This window comes from Carassius carassius, chromosome 14 (assembly GCF_963082965.1).
Source record: "Carassius carassius chromosome 14, fCarCar2.1, whole genome shotgun sequence".
Taxonomy (NCBI): domain Eukaryota; kingdom Metazoa; phylum Chordata; class Actinopteri; order Cypriniformes; family Cyprinidae; genus Carassius; species Carassius carassius.
The window spans coordinates 17,793,907-17,813,817 of NC_081768.1; the positions used below are offsets into that span (position 1 = coordinate 17,793,907).

General features: G+C 36.4%; 4 protein-coding genes across 6 annotated transcripts in view; 3 read left to right on the forward strand and 1 right to left on the reverse strand.

Annotated features, from left to right (window-relative positions):
* The window catches only part of LOC132157226 (protein phosphatase 1B-like), a 58,582-nt gene extending 54,994 nt beyond the window's left edge, over positions 1 to 3,588 (forward strand). For all 3 annotated transcript variants that reach the window (XM_059566477.1, XM_059566479.1, XM_059566478.1), the window contains exon 6: positions 1,603 to 3,588. In XM_059566477.1, coding sequence (XP_059422460.1) covers positions 1,603 to 1,632 — 30 coding nt within the window. In that variant the 3' untranslated portion in view covers positions 1,633 to 3,588. The remainder of the gene's footprint in view (positions 1 to 1,602) is intronic.
* A 786-nt stretch (positions 3,589 to 4,374) lies between these two features.
* On the forward strand, positions 4,375 to 11,874 carry slc3a1 (solute carrier family 3 member 1). The gene is made up of 10 exons (XM_059566480.1): positions 4,375 to 5,210; positions 6,422 to 6,601; positions 6,843 to 6,985; positions 7,183 to 7,308; positions 8,064 to 8,183; positions 9,451 to 9,575; positions 9,648 to 9,849; positions 10,035 to 10,211; positions 10,980 to 11,105; positions 11,188 to 11,874. The coding sequence occupies exons 1-10, from the start codon at positions 4,805 to 4,807 to the stop codon at positions 11,611 to 11,613; spliced, it is 2,031 nt and encodes a 676-aa protein (XP_059422463.1). The 5' UTR covers positions 4,375 to 4,804; the 3' UTR covers positions 11,614 to 11,874.
* LOC132157593 (prolyl endopeptidase-like) lies at positions 11,787 to 16,055 on the reverse strand. The gene is given in 8 exon segments (XM_059566951.1): positions 11,787 to 12,018; positions 12,349 to 12,476; positions 13,870 to 13,960; positions 14,303 to 14,404; positions 14,481 to 14,645; positions 15,667 to 15,774; positions 15,839 to 15,916; positions 16,041 to 16,055. Coding segments are annotated over 8 exon segments (774 nt in total). The 3' UTR covers positions 11,787 to 11,931.
* Positions 16,056 to 16,835: 780 nt separating this feature from the next.
* Positions 16,836 to 19,911, forward strand: part of LOC132157228 (calmodulin-lysine N-methyltransferase-like) — a 91,079-nt gene continuing 88,003 nt past the window's right edge. The window contains exons 1-3 of the mRNA XM_059566481.1: positions 16,836 to 17,198; positions 17,353 to 17,522; positions 18,024 to 18,088. Of these exons, the coding sequence (XP_059422464.1) occupies positions 17,079 to 17,198; positions 17,353 to 17,522; positions 18,024 to 18,088 (355 nt within the window). The 5' untranslated portion in view covers positions 16,836 to 17,078. The remainder of the gene's footprint in view (positions 17,199 to 17,352; positions 17,523 to 18,023; positions 18,089 to 19,911) is intronic.

Here is a 19,911-nt window from a genome sequence, read left to right on the forward strand (position 1 = left end):
TGATGATTTTTTTCTTTTTGATGAAGTTCTGTATACATTTTTAGCTTAAACTGTCAATGTTAGGTACTCTACAAAATTTTTGATAAATGAAAAATGGATGCTTTTAAATGTGTATAGTTCATTAATTTATTAGTTCAGTTTAAGACTTGAAAGACTTTCACATACTCAGTTAAAAGAACTTGTACTTCGCTGAATAATTGTTTTTACATGCTGAAACTGTGTATATTTTAATAAAAAAAGATTTAACCCGTTTTAGATAATTAAACTGTCGAAGTTTTGATTTTTCCTCCCTCAAGTATGAGTTTAGTATAAAATACAACAAATATAGTAATATTGCAAACTTAGTATTACAATTTAAAATGGTTCTCTATTTTAATGTATTTATAATCTAATTTATACTGTGATGGTAAAGCCAAATTTTCAGAAGCCAATGATCTTTTAGAAATCATGTTAATATGCTAATTTGCTGCTCAAGAAACGTTTTTTATCATCAATGTTGAAAACGCTTGTGCTGCTTTATATTATAATATAAACAAATCCGCCGCAAACTCTATGGGAGCCCCCATCTTGCCTGCCGCCATTACTGCGTGCCTGCGAAGTGTGACGGTGTGACACTTGCCGGTGCCCTCTAATGACATTTCAATGAAAGCGGATCCTGCTCATTAAAGAAAATGTCTGGTGAAAGGGAACATTTGGTAGATGATGTCAGGCAGTGGCCAAAACTTAATGTAATAATGTAAAAATATGTAATGTAATTAAGAAGTGTATTAATTTATGACAAAAATAAAACCGAACACTGTCATTACAAGCTGTGTTGCTAATATGTTCACAATCTTCACAAGTTTCAAATAACTATAAGGCTATCCTTAAAAATATTTTTGTTTGCCAATAACCCGACCGACCCAATTAATTATTTTTTCCCCTTTTAGTCCGACCGACTTGCCGACTGTAATTGCGTTACGACCACAGTCTATGGTTAAGACCCACGGATTTTTTGTTACTCTTCAAACAACTAATACAAATGCAATAAACGATTTTCACATGCTCTCACACCACACATACATTTTCTCATGCACAGAAATATCGCGAAGCAAAGAGGACACGGAGACCGACAGATCAGACAGAGCAGGTTACTTATGATATGACAATAAATACTCCTCCGCTCGACCAGGAACTCTGTGTAATCCGTATGGCCGTAAACATGTGCAGTCAATGTGCAACAAAGGCTCGTGAATTTCGTTTTTATTCCAGGCCTGTAGTTTTGTGCTGTTGTTAAAACAGCCAACCACACAACACGCTCTTCCCGGCATCACTGGACAGCATACGTACTAAAAAAAAATAAAATAAATAACTTTCTGACAGCTTGAGCTAACATCTGCTACAGCTGCCTACGGGACCAACACGCTACTTCTGCTAATTCTGCTACTTCCTTAGCAGCAAAGGCACGCAGTAATGGCGGCGCTGCTTTACTTCCGTGTTTCACCGGATTTGTCTATACCATATAATAATTTTAAAGATAAAAAAATATCTAAATCAAAATACAAACATTTAACCATATATTAATGAAGCTAATGATGTTTTCTGTGGGATGTTTCTCTGCAGAGTGGTGCTGACCTTGAGGATCCGTGGTAGTCATCCCACCGGAGGAAAGAGCACCTTTTCTACACAAGACATCAGTCATTTTTTTATTTTCCAGTAAAACCAAGAGATTCAATGGACAGTCTTTCAAGAGTCCCAACACAATGGAAACACAGTACAACCAAAAGCATTACAAACACTTTTTTTTTTCATATATACGAGGAAAAAATGGAGTTCCAGTTTTAAAAACAAACACGAAAATAACAAAATGCACATCATACAATAAAAAACTGTTTTTCCTCACTTTTTTGTGGTGGCTGTGGGTGTTCATATTGAAACTGAGGATGTTTTGCGGGATGGACCCGTGTGTGCTGTGGTGCCTTTTCAAGTCGGAAAAGAGGTTTGCCAATGTCAGATGCCCTGAACCCATACAGTTAATAAACTTGGCTATGTGAGACCGCTGCAGCCCCTGGTGTGGGGTTCTAGATCATCACTGGGTTTAATTGAGGTAATATTTGACTGATAAATGCCTGTGGATCATGTTTTAAAGAACTGCTTCATTACTACATAACCTGCGTGGAAAGGATTGAAGCTTGTTGGCTTTTTGCACCTTCCCTCCTTCCTCATGTGTGCTGACAGATCTTTAGGAAGAACCTCGGACTCTGCTTTGTTTTGCAGGTTATCACTTGATTGGTTGTCAAAAGCTTTTTAATCCTGCTGTTTCAGAGTATATAGAATATATAGAGATAAATATATATAAATTCATATATATTTTTTATTTTCCTCAAGTTTGACGTTCTATGTGGCTTAACGTGTGAAGCAATAGAGTTGTGTTGGTGGCACTTGATGAGCTTGCCATGTTGTGTCAATACTTTAGACACACTGAGATTGTTGATGTACTTGTGTAACCCAGCCACCAAAGGACTGTGGGTGATGTTGGCTAAAAGGGATTGTAAGTAACCACCAAAGCCACGCAGCTTTTCTCAGCTCCCCCTTTGTATTATATCTGTGTCTTCTCTCCTCATCAGCCCTCTTTCACAATGCAGATGTAAACTTGCAGAAACCTACCTTTCTTCTTTTTTCTTTTTCCCTTCAGATTATGTTGTAAAGTGGTGTTTTTTTTTTTTTTTTTTTTGGTTAGCTGATCACAAAAATACTAGCTTTGTGATGAATTCACAAGTTATTTTACGATTCATCATTCAAGTGTAATGTTGGTTTTACTCCGATATATTTTCAGCAGTCCATGAACTTGAGTACTCGGAACCTGAAAGGTGATATTGAGCAGAACAATAAAGATAAAGGAAAAAGCAGTCTTGCTCTGTTTAATCACATTGGAGAAAACCCCATTTTGAATAAGCTGTAGTTTAATGTATTGCATGCACATTATAGCTTGTTCTGGCCAAGAGCCGCCCATTTGGACAGGAAGAGACCGTCTGGCCCAAATGTAAAGCAACCAGATGCAGGTTGATTTGTTTTTGCGTGCATTTTAAGGGATGATAGTGCAATAACTAAAGTTATTTCAAATGATGGTATTCTCAGTGAAAATGTACCCATGAAACACAAAAATATGTATGGATGTTGTGATCTATGTTTCTGAGTAAACAAAACTGAATATACAGCGCTGATCAACTTAATGTACTATAAAGTGCTACAAACCTGAGCATATTTCAAAGATTTGAGGCCTCTACACCAGCAGAAGTTGGCAAATGTAGTGATTTTTTTTGTTTTGTTCAAAGCACTCATTGTATCAACCTCACCCTTATAAACATGACTGTTGTCAAGTGATTAAAAAAGTGTTGGGAGGTTAGATTAGTGCTTATCAGACTGAGAATGTGCTTTCAGGTTTGCTATGGTCCGTAAGCAGACTGGGTGCGGAATGTGACCTTGCTACCTCAGGCCAGGAAAAAAATTTAGTATTATGGCTAATAATGAGTGCTATGGTATGCTATAGTATATGTGGTTGGGTATCATGAAACCCCGTTTTAAATTTCGTAGAGAAAGGTTTTTTTTTTGTTGTTTTTTTTTTTTTTTTTCCATTCCAGGCGTATGGTAAAGACATGAGAAGTTCTGTACCTGTAACAAGGAATGCACCATGTGATTTTAAAAGACCATAATCAAGTTGCAGTTTACATACTAATAGTAGACTAGTTACATTGAAAATTGGACAGGATTAATATTTTGTAATTTTTTGTAGAGTTCAGATTACATCTGTCATTGAGGTAATACCTTAAGGTACAAATATTATTGTACATTATTTTAAATGGCACATATAAGTACCTCAAAGTGTACTTATTACTTTGTGATTAAGTGAAAAAAGTATTTATTAATATTTTGAATTATTTCTTTTTACTTTTATATTTTCAGTTTCAATTTAGATTTAAGGTGTAGTATTTTAGTCAATTTGTTATGAGCTTTATTTGATTTAAATATTTGCAGGAATTATTACAAATTTGGTCATAGCATATTTATATTTATTTCAATTTCAGTTACTGAAAACGATTTTTAAAACATATTTAGTTTTAATTGTTACTGATGATTATTAAAACATTTTGTGTTTTGTATTTGAAGTTGCCCCAAAACAATGCATATTAAGTAAAAAAGATTAAGTAGTGTGTGTGTGTGTGTGTGTGTATATATATATATGTAAATGTGATCAAGCCTTTTCATTATGCATAAACAGCAATAAGAATAAATGCTCAAGTTGCAGTTTACACTCGTAACAAGTTAATTTGTTCATTCTTGTAGAGATCTGATTACAGGGGAAATCTGTCAGCTGGGAAACTAAAGGGTTGTTTGTAAGGTAAAATTTTGCCATCCAATTTGACATAAATTGAAAAAGCTTATTGGCTAACTAGCTGGCTTTAGTTTGCTAATTAAGGTGTTATATATTAGAGGTTAGGACATTGTGGTTATAACCAGAGGGGTGTACGAATCCTGTGTAGACAGTTGTCAGCAACACTAACACATTGTAAACTGACACTTTGTGGCATGGTCTGTGCCAAGATGACTTACCTGACTTTTCAATAATATGTAGCCAAGGCAGTGTGTGATTGGTCTTGCTAATCTCTGCCACATTCCTCTGGGAGGGGTTTTATTGTGTGTTGAGAGGGATGGAGACTGAATGAGTGTTGTGCACTATGGACTTGTGAATGCCTCTATTTAACCGGACTCCCGCTGTGTTGGCTTTCACAAGAATTGTTCCTTGGGACTGAATGAAGCAAGAAAGATGAGTTCAACCAAAATCACCAACATCGATGCGGTGGAGCTGCAAGAAGGCATCCAGAACGCAGCCTTTCATGGTGATGATGATGATATATCAAACCCTGGAGAGCAGCAGGCCACCAGCGTGTCTGTCACCAGGCCGGAGGAGAATGAGTACACTCAGATCAAGCCGTACGCTGGGATGCCCAAAGAGGTCCTGATGTTATACTCCAGGAAAGCCTGCTACCGCATACCTCGAGAGATTATTTTCTGGCTGATCATCGCATGCACCCTGGCCCTTATTGCCATGACCATTACAATCGTGGCGCTGTCACCTCGATGCATGAGCTGGTGGCAGCTGTCTCCGGTCTACCAGGTCTATCCACGATCATTCAAAGATTCAAATGCTGATGGTGTTGGAGATCTCAAAGGTAATTTTTCATCCTCAAGGTTAAACACTACAGGTTAATAGGGTAAAGATATACAAAGTGGGTAGACATTACATTGTTATTTTATTAAAGTTTTCATTTAATTTGTCATTTTTATTAGATTTGTTTTTTATATATTTTTTTAAATTCAGATTTAAAACTTTCTGTTTTAGTCATTTTAATACTTGTTTCAGTTATTTACCAAGGCAACATTACTCATTTTTATCTTATGTTAATATTGTATTTCAGCTATATTTCAGTTACCAAAAAATAAATAATAGTTTAATAATTTATTTATAATTTCACAAGTTATTTACTTATTAGGATTTATATATATATATATTAATATCAATATCCTTTCCTTGATGCATATCTCAAAATACAACATACATTTGGGAATAGACATTATGTTGTCCATGTTTACATACAAATTATGTAATTTTTTTTTTTAAGTAAATTATTCTGTTAAACTTACATAATATAGTTGAGATATGTGAACCTCTGTCTGGTTTGGATCATGTTTGTTTTTTTGGTCATTTTGAGAATTCCTAATTTACCTACAACCATTCTAGTGTGCATAATGTGCTACTTTTTCAACAATCTGGGAACTTTTTAACATTTCAGAGATATTACGTAAGAAAACTGGCCTAAAACAGAAAAGGACAGGAAAAAGTTAGTAGTAGTGTATCAAGCTGCCTTGAAAAACAATTCTCTTTTCAGTAGCTGAGAGTTCAGTCCAGCTGTAGCGTTATTTGAGAAGTGCATGTATTAATGGCTTGGACAGACACACAAAAGCCATGTTTTTCCTTCATAATGGTTCTGTATTGCAGCATATTCTGTTTCAAGCAATAGTAGGAGGTTGTTTAATTGCTCTTATGTAACGGGCAAAATAGCATCTACACATGCCATAAAGTACATAAAACTGATTTTACAGCTGTACATTACAGGATGATTAGTATTTTACTTTGAAACATGTCCACACAAAGCAAACACTGAGTGCAGATAAGACAAAACACCAGCTTATCTTCTACAAGAGATGTATAATAACTTTATAGACCCTCCAAATGTTCACATTTAGATATTAAAAGATTGAAATCATTATAAAGGTTAGTTTGATCAAGATAAATGAATTGCATTGCTGAATGTCGTACGTATACAGCTCAAAGGTGCAAACTTCATAGATAACAGTTTTAGAATTCACTGTTTGGCTTCAGGAATCAAGGAGAAACTGAGTCATTTTGAGTACCTGAACATTAAAGCAATCTGGATCAGCCCTTTCTACAAGTCTCCTATGAGGGACTTTGGATATGACGTGGAGGACTTCAGGCAGATCGATCCCATCTTCGGAACCATGGAAGACTTTGACGAGCTCCTGGCAAGCATGCATGACAAAGGTGGACATGATATATAACGAATATTTCACTAAACATTGTCACCAACCAGCAACATGTAACACATTGACAAACCTGTACGTTGATCATTTTTGCCATGTTTATGACTGTAGTTTGAATTTTAGCATATTATGAGCTTCATGAGTAACATGATGGGTACTAATTAAGTTTTTATAACACTATTACTACATTGTCATATCATTATAAAAAGCTGTGTTTGAAAACCGCTTTCTTTTTGGCCCAGGTCTAAAGCTGATCATGGACTACATCCCAAACCACACCAGCGACAAACACATTTGGTTCCAACTTAGCCGTAATGGTACAGAGCCCTATAAAGACTACTACATCTGGGCTAACTGCACACGAGACATACCGCCAAACAATTGGGTAAGAATGTCCATATCAGCTGCTGTGTTAGGATCTTACATTTTATGCCTCGACATAAGAATGTTCGTCTGTTATATTCCATTCCATACTGTGATACATATCCCACACTATTCATTTGTTACTGTCGAGACTGAATGAAACTTGTTATATACCTCAGTGGTTGACTATGGTGGTTGTCACATTGTTTAATTTGTCAGGTGAGTGTCTTCGGGAATTCCTCCTGGGAGTATGATGAGGTGCGACAACAGTGCTATTTCCATCAGTTCCTCAAGGAACAGCCTGACCTGAACTACCGTAACCCTCGAGTCATAGAGGAGATGACGGTGAGCTTGCAGACAGCGGCTTGACTGTGAATATTATGCAGACTTTTACACTGGGTGTGATGAGACAAAGCAGTACAAGCACGCTTGATTAGATGTGATTGTGTCGTGCTGTTTCTTTTTTAGCCAATTAAATGTTTGAGCTCAAGCTTAATTGCAAAAATGTTTCCCGTAACTTTTTAGGATTTTGTTAATTTGCGTGAATTCTGCAGTCCTGGAAATCACAATTTAAAATTCCCTCAAATGTCCTGCTTTTTCATGACTGTGTGAATGAAAATGAAGGAAAGAATAGCTATGGTAAAGTGTATAGTTAAGATGTATAATTAACAGTTTTAATAATTACCAACATTCATTTGAAATTGAAATCCATTTTTGGGTGGATATATAATGAATGTGATTTTTTGGAATGAATGTTGCTTTGGAGTTAGCACCTATTTAAACACTACAAAGAGCTATGAACAAAGTGTCTTATTCTGCCGCTAGTAATAGAGTAACCTCTCTGAAACTAGTAAGTTATGCGTTTACAGACTGTTTTGTATTTCATTTACACAGGTGGAGTAAAATACACATTTGAGAAAAAGTGAATTGCGTTCAGCATTATGTCAGGACCTCCTCATTTTCAAGAATGTGGAGGAGGAGTATTAGTTAGCCTTCAAGCTCTTTAACAAACAGGCTCTTTATACAGATCCACCATACCATATCGTGTTTCACTACAAACCTGGACCTTCTTTGATCTTCGTCCCATGTCTGTCTAATAGGACATAATCCATTTCTGGCTGAAGAAGGGGGTGGATGGGTTCCGCATGGATGCTGTGAAACACATGCTTGAGGCCACACATTTGAGAAATGAACCCCAGGTTGACCCTGACCAAGATCCAGTAAGCCCAACAATTACATATTCTCTATAACCATATGAAACTGCACACATTCAGTTAACACACTTGTTTATTAAAGCCCTTCATCTGCAAGAGTCAAAAACGTTTCTCAAATTCATTCAGAGGGAGTCGTATTACTGTTCTTTGTTCTCACAATGTCATTTAAGGATTACTAGTGAATATTTCTCTGGATTTACTGGCAAGTCATTCCCATTATCCTAATTCCAAACGATTTGAAAGCCATTGAAGGTCCGGGGAATGAGGTCCGCTGAATGATTTGATGGTCCTGGCCCTTTAGAATTAACTTAGAGGAATGTTCCGGCTTCAAAACAAGTTCAAATTGATCATCTGTGCCATTTTGATTACCCATTGTGAGAACACAATAAAATGTGTTTTGTGTACTTAAAATGGAAGTCTGTGGGGCAAGACATTTCAGGTTTCTTGTATTTCTGTAGAATCATGGACAGATATCTGGTTTTTGAGCAGTATAAGTTGTCCTTTTGGTGGTCCTGCTAGACTCGGTAGATGGAAGTCATGTAATGTTTTACCAGCATAATACCAATTCAAATTTTTCCTTTATTTCTTTTCCTTTTTTATTCAGCACAGACAAAGATTTTATTCCTTAATTTTCTAAATGTACAATGCTTTTCCTTAACCCATTGACTTCCACTGTAAGTACATAACATAGTTTTTCTTGTTTGCTGAGGAACGGGTTAAAATTCACTCTCATGCTTACCAAGGCTGCATTTACTTAATCAAAAATATAGTAAAAAAGCATTATTGTGAAATTATATTACAATTTTAAAAAACTATTTTCTATTTTATTATACTATAAAATGTAATTTATTCCTGTGATGGCAAAGCAGAGCTTTCAGCATCATTAATCCAGTCTTCAGTGTCACACGATCCTTCAGAAATCATTCTAATATGCTGATTTACTGCTCAAGAAAATCAGCACATTAAGATTGGCTGCTTAATAGTTTTGTGGAAAATGTAATACTTTGATCATTAGAATGTCCAAAATAACAGCACTTCCTCAAAATAAATGTTTTAACATCATCAATGCTTAACTGACACTTGTCAATTTAATTTGTCCTTGCTAAAAAGTATTAATTTCATTCATTCATTCTTTAAAACCCCCCAGAAAACAAGTGTATACCATATTTAGGTAGTAATAATCTTAGTAAGATTAACCTGTCGCTCACATTAGCGCTACACAGTGTGACTTACAGCAGTATTCTTCTCTTTTTTCCTCTTTGGTGTCCTTCAGTCGACTGTGGACACAGAGTTTGAGCTGTACCATGACTACACCTACACACAGCAGGGCTTACATGAGATCCTCACAAACTGGAGGATAGAGCTGGACGCCTACAGCAGAGAGCCCGGCCGCTACAGGTATCTTCACTACTTCCTCTTCATTAATAAACGTTTTGTTTCTCTCTTGTAAATGGCTTTTTTTTTCATCAGGTTCATGGTGATAGAGTGTTATGATTATGAAGAAATAGATAAAACCATGAGGTACTATGGCACAAGCTATGTCACTGAAAGCGACTTCCCCTTTAACTTCTATCTCCTGTATCTTCCTGATGATCTGTCAGGAAATCAAGCCAAACGCTTGGTTAATTTATGGATGTCAAACATGCCGGAGGGAAAATGGCCAAACTGGGTGGTGAGTGACCGGATATCTGTCCGTTAATTAAGAATCAGATCGCTTCAAATATTTAAAGCTGAAACACTAGCATTGCTAAATGACAAAAAAACATTTGTTTGCCTTTGGATGGTCAAATTGATTTTAAAATTGCCTAGTTTGTTTTTTTTGTCACATGCACAGAATATGTTTGTGTACGTCTATAGGTGGGAAACCATGACAAGCCACGTATAGGCTCAAGTGCTGGTACAGAATATATACGTGCTATTAACATGATGTTGTTAACGCTGCCTGGAACTCCCACAACATACTATGGAGAAGAGATCGGAATGGTAAACGTAAATGTATCTGTAATTCAGGATCCTTTTGGACAGCATGATCCAGTAAGTGAAAAGTTTTTTTTTTTTTTTTTAAAGAACATTACAATTTAGAATTTGTCTACAGTTATACTATGTGTAATCTATAAAATATACTCTAAATTTATATTCTATAATATTTAGTGCTGTCAAAAGATTAACCATATCCAAAATAGAAGTTTTTGTTTACATTATGTATGTGTACTGTGTATATTTATTATGTATATATAAATATACACACACACAGTAAATATTTTGAAAATATATACATGTATTTATATATTTATATTCTTATATATAAATATATTGAACATGTAGACATAACATTTTAACATCTTAAATATTTACATTCATGTGTCTGTATTTATATATACATAATAAATATACATGCATATATTATGTAAACAAAAACTTATTTTGCATGCGATTAATCGTTTTGACAGCACTAATATTATTTAATAATAAAATTTTGTTTGTTTTTGAAAGCTGTTGTTTGAACAAATAAATGTAGCCATGGTGACCGTTTACATTGTGAAATATAATGACATTAAACAATAGTATTTTTATTTTATTTAAAAAATTTAATTTATTCCCATCATGGCTGAAAGCTAAATTTTTCAATCTGAAAAGTTTTTTCATTTTTCAGGATTTGTTGATTAATAGAAAGTAAAAGTAAAATCATTTATTTCAAATAGAAGTCTTTTGTAACATTTTAAATATATTTCTTCCTATCAGTTTTGATCAACTTGATGCATTATTTTAAAAACAAAATGTATGTTTTATTCTAAAATCTAGAGCAACAGTCGGGACCCGCAGCGAACACCAATGCAGTGGGATAATAAGATCAATGCTGGTTTTAGTGACAGTGAAAATGGCACATGGCTAGACATTGCTCCAGACTACAGCTCTGTCAACGTGCAGGTACGTTGATTCAGACTGCTGACGAGAAAGTGTGGGTTAAAGCAGAGAAACCTCTAATCCCAGCTCATGTTTTTCTCTCCAGCTTCAGCAGGCTGATACACACTCCACCATGTCACAGTATCGTGCTCTGAGTTTGCTCCGAGGTGCCGAGTTGGCACTGTCCCGAGGCTGGTTCTGCTTCGTCTGGAGTGATGTCAACATATTTGCTTATTTGCGTGAGCTGGATGGGCTCAACAAAGCCTTCCTGGTGGTTCTAAACTTCGGCAAGGATACTACAACAGACTTGTCTTCAGTTACTGAGTTGCCAGATACTCTTACTGTGCATTTAAGCACAGTGCCAATAAGTCAAAAGATTTTCCCTAAATCCGGAATTCCAACATCTCAAGGACAAGGACTGCTCCTGGAATATTCCACCAATCAGCGCTTTCACCCAAACTATGCATCTGAGTGCTATGTTTCTGAGAAAGCCTGCTACTTGCCTGCACTAGATATTCTGTACACGTGTTGAAGATAGAAGCAACACAGTGACAAACGATAAAGGCTATCTATTACTTGTTTTATTTTGGTATTAGTCCCGCCCACTTTGAAATCTCATTGGTCCAAAATCTCACTCCATATTATTGTGATAGTGTATATCGTTTGTGTTCAGTGTGAACCAGCAAGTTGCCTGGCGATGCAAACGGTTTTTGTCTGTATAACATTTCATTCAAAAGGAACTAGTATCTATGTAACAAAATAAACGTTTGGTTAAGAAGAAAAATCAGAAGAACTTTGTCTGGTTGTTTTTCACTCACACATACAATTGAGTTTCATTTCACAATTGAGATTATTTGACTTTTTCTTTATGTCTCAGTCGAGTTTGTGGTTGGTCAAGTCCAAGTTCTGTGTAAAGAAAGGCTAACTGTCGGGCAGTCTGTGAGAGAGAAAAAAATCGAAATAAATCACCCATGACATAAAGCTGTAAACATGAGCTGTTAGTCTCACTAACAGTATTCTAACAACAGTACAGTATAAGTTAATGTGTGACATCAAACTGTGAGAGAATGCTATATATAATGCTGAAATGCACTTTTAAATGATCATAAGGTTTATATAATAACCTTATTGATTAATCCAAAGCTTTCTAATAGCCAGCATGCTGAATTATTATTTATGCTTTAATGTGTTAGCATTGGCAGCAGGTAATTTAACAATTCAGTCATATATGGTGTGGAATAAATATAATAGTGATTATGTACTGTACCTCATTCAAGGGCAGATGAAAATCCTCAGGGCCAAAGTGATCACCACCTGGCTGCAGGTCCAGAATGACCGCTGGGACACGTGCTGCTTGAACATGTCAATTAAAGAGGCACAGGTGAACATGTACTGTACATTTTTAAAAATATTTTATCAATTTTTTTTATTTCAGTTAACAAAAATTATAATATTTTTAGTTAACAATAACAACACTGGTTTTTTTAATAAGGAAAAAGTTACTAAAGCGCATTTAAATAAATGTAAGATGCCAAAAATTGCTCTTGGGGAACCATGAATATGGTAGATAAAGAAATAAAGTGAAGTACACTAGTTCATGTTTGTCATGAGGCCAAAGGCACCGAATATGTAAGACTAGACTGACAATATCCAAGCATAATCCGGCACTCTGGCTCTCCATCACAACACCTGGGCATCACATCCAGCACTTTAAAGTCAACGCTCTTGAAACAGAGTGGATGATGAGAGGCTGCCATGTAGGTGGACTTGGCCCACTCCTTTGCCTGGCTGCCTTATTTCCCCACAGTGATGGGATCTCTCTGAAGTGAAGCTGAGTGTAAAAATCATATGCCTAATCCTTAAAACTCTGTCATCTGCCTCTTATCTGCAGTGCAGCCGCCGGTGTCTCTCTCCATTCTGCTCCTCCTCACGGCCGCATGTTTCACAAGCCTTCTCCTGACCTTGGCACAGCCCAGTGTATTGTTCCTTATCTCCTTGCCTGATAGACTATCTCATAAACATGTTAATCGTCTGAGCTGGCAGCATGTGTGATCAGTGCTTTATCTCCCGGAGAGGAATGGGAGAGATTAGAGAAACTTTGGTTTTTTGCCTTGTGTATGTGTGTGGGGTGTATAATAAAAATAATTAATGGCACGCAGATGGAGAGGAAGTCTGACGGAGGGGGTCCAGACTAAGATGTGCTGAGAGCATCTCACACGGAGCAGCTCGCACACAAGCTGACCTCAGATTGATATGGAGGGGAATCGCTCCACATCACCTGTCTCCAGATCATTGCTCTTCTCTCCGGAGGAGAGAGTGTAAGTGCTTCTCTTAAGCCCAGGGGTTTATTTGAGAGCTGGGATTACAGCCAGTGACCTCCAAGTTCATTTCCATTATACTTCACTTGGTTTAGAAGTAGTTTTTAATACTGCAGCTGCAATGTTTTGATAATATCATTCACTTTGTGGGCTAATGAGATTATAGATACATGACCAAATACCCCAATGTTAAATTAATTTACTTAATATCTACTGTATCTATCTATCTATCGATCGATCGATCTATCTATCTGATCCTGGACCACAAAAACAGTTATAAGGGTACATGTTTTGGAGATGTATACATCAGAAAGCGTAATAAATATGTGTTTCCATTGATGTATGGTTTGTTAGGATAGGAAAATATTTGGCTGAGATACAACTATTTGAAAATCTAGAATATGAGGGTGCAAAAAAGTTGTCCAAAGTTATCAGCAATGCATATATTACTAATTGAAAATTAAGTTCGGCCGCCTTAAGTCTTTCCACATACTTCATGACCCCAGATAAAGGAACTCTACGGTCCTCTGAGTATGCAGTGATCAGCATGGATGGGTAAAGCTATAAAAAAGAAAGAAGAAACCGTTATTAAACGACTCCCGAATGATGAGACACACCATGCACACTACTAATCTAAAGTTTGGGTAGGTAAGGTTTTTTAATGGTTTTGAAAAGTCTCTTATGCTCACAAAGACAGTAAAAACTGTATATTTGTGAAATATTGTTACAACTTAAAATTCCTGTTTTCTATTTGAATCTATTTTAAAATGTCATTATTCCTATGATGGGAAGACTGAATTTTCAGCAGCCATTACTCCAGTCTTCAGTGTCACATGGTCCTTCAGAAATCATTCTAATATGCTGATTTTTTTTATATATATCATATTGAGCCCTGACTTTTACCTGAGGTATAATGTTGTAACAGGGACAGTAAGAGGCAATGTTATCCATGTGTTCTCTTATATGGGGGTCTTGCATTGTGCCAAGAAGATCCAGAAAAGGTGCCTACAGGGAATTACAAATTCATATAACTATAACAATAAGGGTCAGGCAATGAGTAGTCGATGTACTAATAACCCACCTGTAGAACAACAGCTCTAAGAAGCTGTGGGTTATGGTTGCACAGCGCCCCCGCTAGGACAGCTCCAGCACTGAGAGCAGTGAGGGCAGTAAGAGCAGGATGAGGCACTCCCAAGTGATGAAGAGTCTGAATACAAGCAGCAAGATCTTCCATTCCCCTCCGCTTCTGTAGCACAGAACCCGCTCACCACCATCCCTGCCCTGTGACAATCAACACAATAAAAATGCATTTCCAATGGCTTATTTTGGTATTAATCCTCAAGGACTACAAATCCCAAGTATTTTAGCATTCACTACAGTTCACAATTTTGGGTCAGTAAGATTTTTTGCTGTACTTCATGGAACTTTCATTGTGAGAAATGGTAATAAGCAACATTTAAACTTGATAACATATATAAAATGGAATCTAAGAAAAAAAAATGCAACTATATCAGATAACTAACTAAAAGCACATGCTTACTAGGTAACAAGGTTCAAAGATATTCTAAATCTTTCAAATTATAAGCTGTATGTCAAATTAATAAGGGGTTAATTTCAATTATGCACAACCATTCAAAAATTCAAGATTGGAAAGATTTTTTTAAATGTTTTTTTTTTTGAAAGAGGTTTCTTGTGCACACCAAGGCTGTATGTAGTTGATAAAAAAAATAATACTGTGAAATATTACAAACTATTATAAGTTGTCTATTTTCAAATGTTATAAAATGGAATTCCTGCTAATGGTAAAGCTCAATTTTCAGCTTTATTAAGCTTAATCTTTCGGATGTACTGATTTGGTGCTCAAGAAACAATTCTTATCATTATCGATGTTGAAAACAGTTGTGCTGCTTAACATTTTTCAAATTATTTGGTAAATAGAAAATTCAAAAGAACGGTAATAACATAATATAGTATAGTAACGCTATTACTGTCTTTGCATTTACATTCAATCAATTTAATAACTCAAAATGTTGAATGGTAGTGTAGTGTAGTGTATATACAGTATACATCAATGTATCAATTCAAATGTCATATATCCAGTAAAACACAACTTAAATCTACATAAGTTGTCTACATCTTTAACTCAGCATAAACACACATTCTATGCTGTTGTCGTGTATGTGAATTTGTGATTCTTGTTTACACCTTGTGAGTGTTTAACTGATAGGGCTCTTGTGTGGAAAGAGTCTGGAGCTGAAGTCGAACACACAGTCTTCCTGAAGCAGCTCCATATCTTTAACGGCTGTTCCTGGAACAGCACTAAACAATGGAACCCAGTGTGGCTTGGATGGAGAGGCTAAAGGTGGCCTAAGCAGCTGGAGATTAGTGAAAGAAAAAAAATGATACAATACTGCTTAAATCTGATAGAGATACTCTTACCTGATACTCCTGGTTTGCTCCAGTGTTAGCCAGAATGAACGAGCTGGATGAGGGAGGGGAAGGAGAGTGGAGTCTTTGCTGTCATCAAACCACACCTCAGAGCTGATCTTACTGCTGCAGGTAATGGTCACCAGCCTCCAGAAAGAACCCGAGGAACGGGCAGAAGAACACATCATATGTATATGTATTGCGTGAAACTAACAGCAGAAGCAGACATGAGTTGATCCGATTCATTTAATGCAGCAGAGTGTCACTGTCTAAATAGTGTCTGATTATGAATGAGCGACGTATAACTGCTACCTTAAATGTCAAAATATACAATGCATTATGATTCTAGGTAAGTAGCACATTCAAAATACTTAAACTTTCCTACTGCTCATGTTCTGCTATGTAGAGAAAGGTGGTGCATTGACATTTATCCGTTCTGTTGACTCGAATATTTTAAACGAACTGGTTGAATCGGTTCACAAAACCTGTCTAAAGGATTAATTTAGAAAACTGACTGAATCGATCCAAACTGTTCTAGAATCAACAACTGACTTGAACCGAAAAGCGACTCTTTTGTACAGTACATGTTCGATTGAAAACGAACAAAGAACAGACTAGTAAACTGAATGAAGTTAGCTGATAAAAGTTAAAAAATGTGTTGTTTAATATAAATGCAATTCATATTTAGGTTCTTAATTGCTATTTTTATGAGCAGAATGGCTGCAACAAACTCAGCTGGAACACATGAAATTAAAATAAACACCGCTATTACACAATATGCGCATTAATGTAGTTGCTTTCCACGAAAAGGCTTTTTGAATCGACTATTTGAAACGAACTGTTCAAAAGAACCGACTCGCTAAATGAGTCAGACTCCCCATCACTAATGGCGCTGACATTTAGTCCAGACAAGAGTAATCTAATAAATAATCATAGATGACAGTCGATAGATCAGTGTGTTCGATTACTCTGGTACTGAATTGGATTTCCTTTGGTCCTGCAACAAGAAGAGGTGGTGTACGGAAGTAGCATGGGATTTTATTACCAAGCAACAGAGACCAGCGCATACAGGCGAATTGGTAAAAACGGTAACAGTTAGTAAATTCTACTATCGACATCAACCACATTCAGAAAACAAATTCCAAACATGCCTTCGCCAAGACTCTGCATTCCGTTGTCGATGTAGTTATACTGGGAGAAGTTGTTTCTGCATGAAACAGACACAGTATCAAATCGAGCAGGTTGCTCTGTCATGAATAAAAGTAAAGACCCCCCGTTAGCTGCGACAGAACTGCACGCGAACAATCGCCAAAATCACGACTCTCACTGTGGAACCGATGTGGCGCGTGCACGCTGGGCTCTTCTGCGACAGGTGAGGGGCGTTTACTAAACCTCCTCCAATATGCAGCTGATTGCATGTGTTTGGTTAAATAAGCGTAAATGTAATGCGTTACATAGTGCGTTTTTCACGGTAAACATATGGATGCGTCTCAGTAGTAGAATCTTATTCATCTCTCACAATGCAGGTTCTGAAGCAGAAGCAGCTCGACAGTGCAGATGTTCAGCAGGTGTCTGTGCGGAGGTTCTCCTCCTTTAACCTGTTCTCCAGGAGCAGGGTCACTCCCACAGAGACGGGTGAAGGACAGTGGCTGGAGTACAGAAGTGCGATCTTTCCTCAGTACAGTGCCTTACTCAGGTATGCTGGAGAAAGTGTTCAGTTAACTAGAGCAGATGAAGCAATTTAGCTTCAGGATTTTTAAGGCATAATTCTCACAAAGGTAAATTCTGTATGTTTTACCCTCATGTATTTACAAACCCATATTACATTGTTGTTGTGTTTTTTCTGTCAAACACAAAAAGGAAAATTTTTGAATATTGAGTATGTGTCACTGCTTTTTTTTCTATCCATAAATTGAAAGTGAATGGGGACCAAGTGTTGTCAAACTCCAATAAATATGAATAGTAATTAAAAAGCACTGAAGAAGAACCATAAAAGTCTAAACTCAAATCATGCTCTCGAAATATTCCTCTGAAAATAATCACAGCCATTGTCGTCCTTCCATTTCATTGTGGAATTTTTATTTAAGTCTTATAATTAAACTCATTAGTTTAATCTATATTTAATTTAGCTAGCAGTAACTTTTAGTCATTATATCATTGTATTTATAACTATACTAATTTTATTAATGCATTTCAGAGACAATCTTGGTCCCATTAGAGTGGATGAGGTGCTCAGCAGCTTTGACAACACGGGAAATATCTGTGAGTATCCCTTCTGTGCGTGTCTGTGTGTTCTTCCAAGAGTTTAGTTTATTCTCTGAAACCGAACACATTGAGGTAATTGTGTTCTTTTATTGCAGTCTGCCTACTTTCTGATTATGAATGAACAATATTTCACTGTAGTCTTAACAGAGCGTATGCTATGGCAGGCAGCAGGGGTCAGATCCAGCTGCAGCTCCATCATGCACCAGAGGCAGGCACACTTGAGCCTTAGAAGCACCGAATTATAAGCAACTTATTGACGCCTGCTGTCTGTGCCAGGAATATTGTACTTCTGAACAATTAAATACGCAATGCACATTTCAGGGAAATTTAATGCAAGTATTTAATTTGACCAAAATTATACTTCATAAGTGAATATAGGTCACTAAACAAAGTTGCAGAATCAACAGGTAGCAGATACAGTGAATGATAATTCCTTTGTACTGTAAATATATTTATGCCATCTCTTTATATTGAATGCTCTTTCATGATATACACTATTGTTAAAAAAAAAGTTTGGGGTCAGTAAGATGTCTGTTTTAAAAAAAAAACAATTTAATACTATTATTCAGCAAGGATGGTGAAAGGTAAAAAGAGGCAGTAAAGACATTTCTAATGTTACAAATGCTGTTCTTTTAAACTTTCTATCAAATAATGTAATAATCATGCATAAAATGTGTCACAAATTCCACAAAAATATTAAGCAGAGTTGTTTTTAACATTAATGATAAAAAATATATATTTAATAGAAAACATTTAAATGATTTTAAAAAATTACTGTAGGTTTTTATTGTGCTTTTGATTAAATAAATGCATCCTTGGTAAACATTTTAACAAAAAACAAAACACACTTTTACAGACCCCACACTTCATACAGTATATACAACTTTAGATGTCTGTTGGTCCTGTACAGCAGAATATTGTGCAGCAAGATGATTTTGCAAAGACAAAACACAGTAAAAACAAACTAGTTTGACCAAACTGAATTATGATGAAAATCTTTTCTCTTAGGCCATGATCTATACTGTGACAGACTGGTTTGGCTCAACTATGCTCATATTCAGAGAAAATAAGGAGAAAAATATATTTCAATAATCAAACCAAAACAAAAATTAAAGCCATTTTCCTTAAGTTAAGCAATTATAATTACTGTGTTTTACCGTTAAAGTGCAATATTGAAACGATAGTTTGTTCAAACATGTAAATTCTTTTATAATTTATTCATTGTAATGTTGAGCACAAAAAGAGCTTTAGGTAGATAAACCAGTGGCTCAGAAACCTTTATGCAGTTTATCTGTTTTAGTAAAGGAAAGAGACTGGTCCTGTGCTGGTTTTCAGTGGCTTGTGGACTGATATCTCTTGAAATATTTGGCTCTTTTTCTGGATTAGTGAAAAGGGGCAGCATGGCTCTCCTCTACAGCAGGGTCATCGCATCTCTTTTCAGATCTTCCTCTCAACCACCTTTAAATTGATCTTACGCATTGGTAAGCCCAAACATCCCCCTCTATGTCCTTGTCAGCTCAGCTGGGCAAGCTCATTGTCTGCTAACGGGGGTGCCCCAAGTATTACCCACCCTACATACCCAGTTTAAAATCCTCGTCTGAGGATTTGACAAGCCGAAAGGTCTCTATGTCCTCTGAGGCACTGAATGTGGATTAGCTATCCAAATGTATGGATTACGGTGATCCAACTTGTCAGGGTTGGAAGGGTTGACCATGCTGTGGGTTTAAGTGTTGTTGTTTCCAGCAGGGATCAAGAGGGACACAAAAGGTCTTATCTGAACATGCTGGGTGGACGTGAAGAGCTTTAGAGAGGCTTGTTAA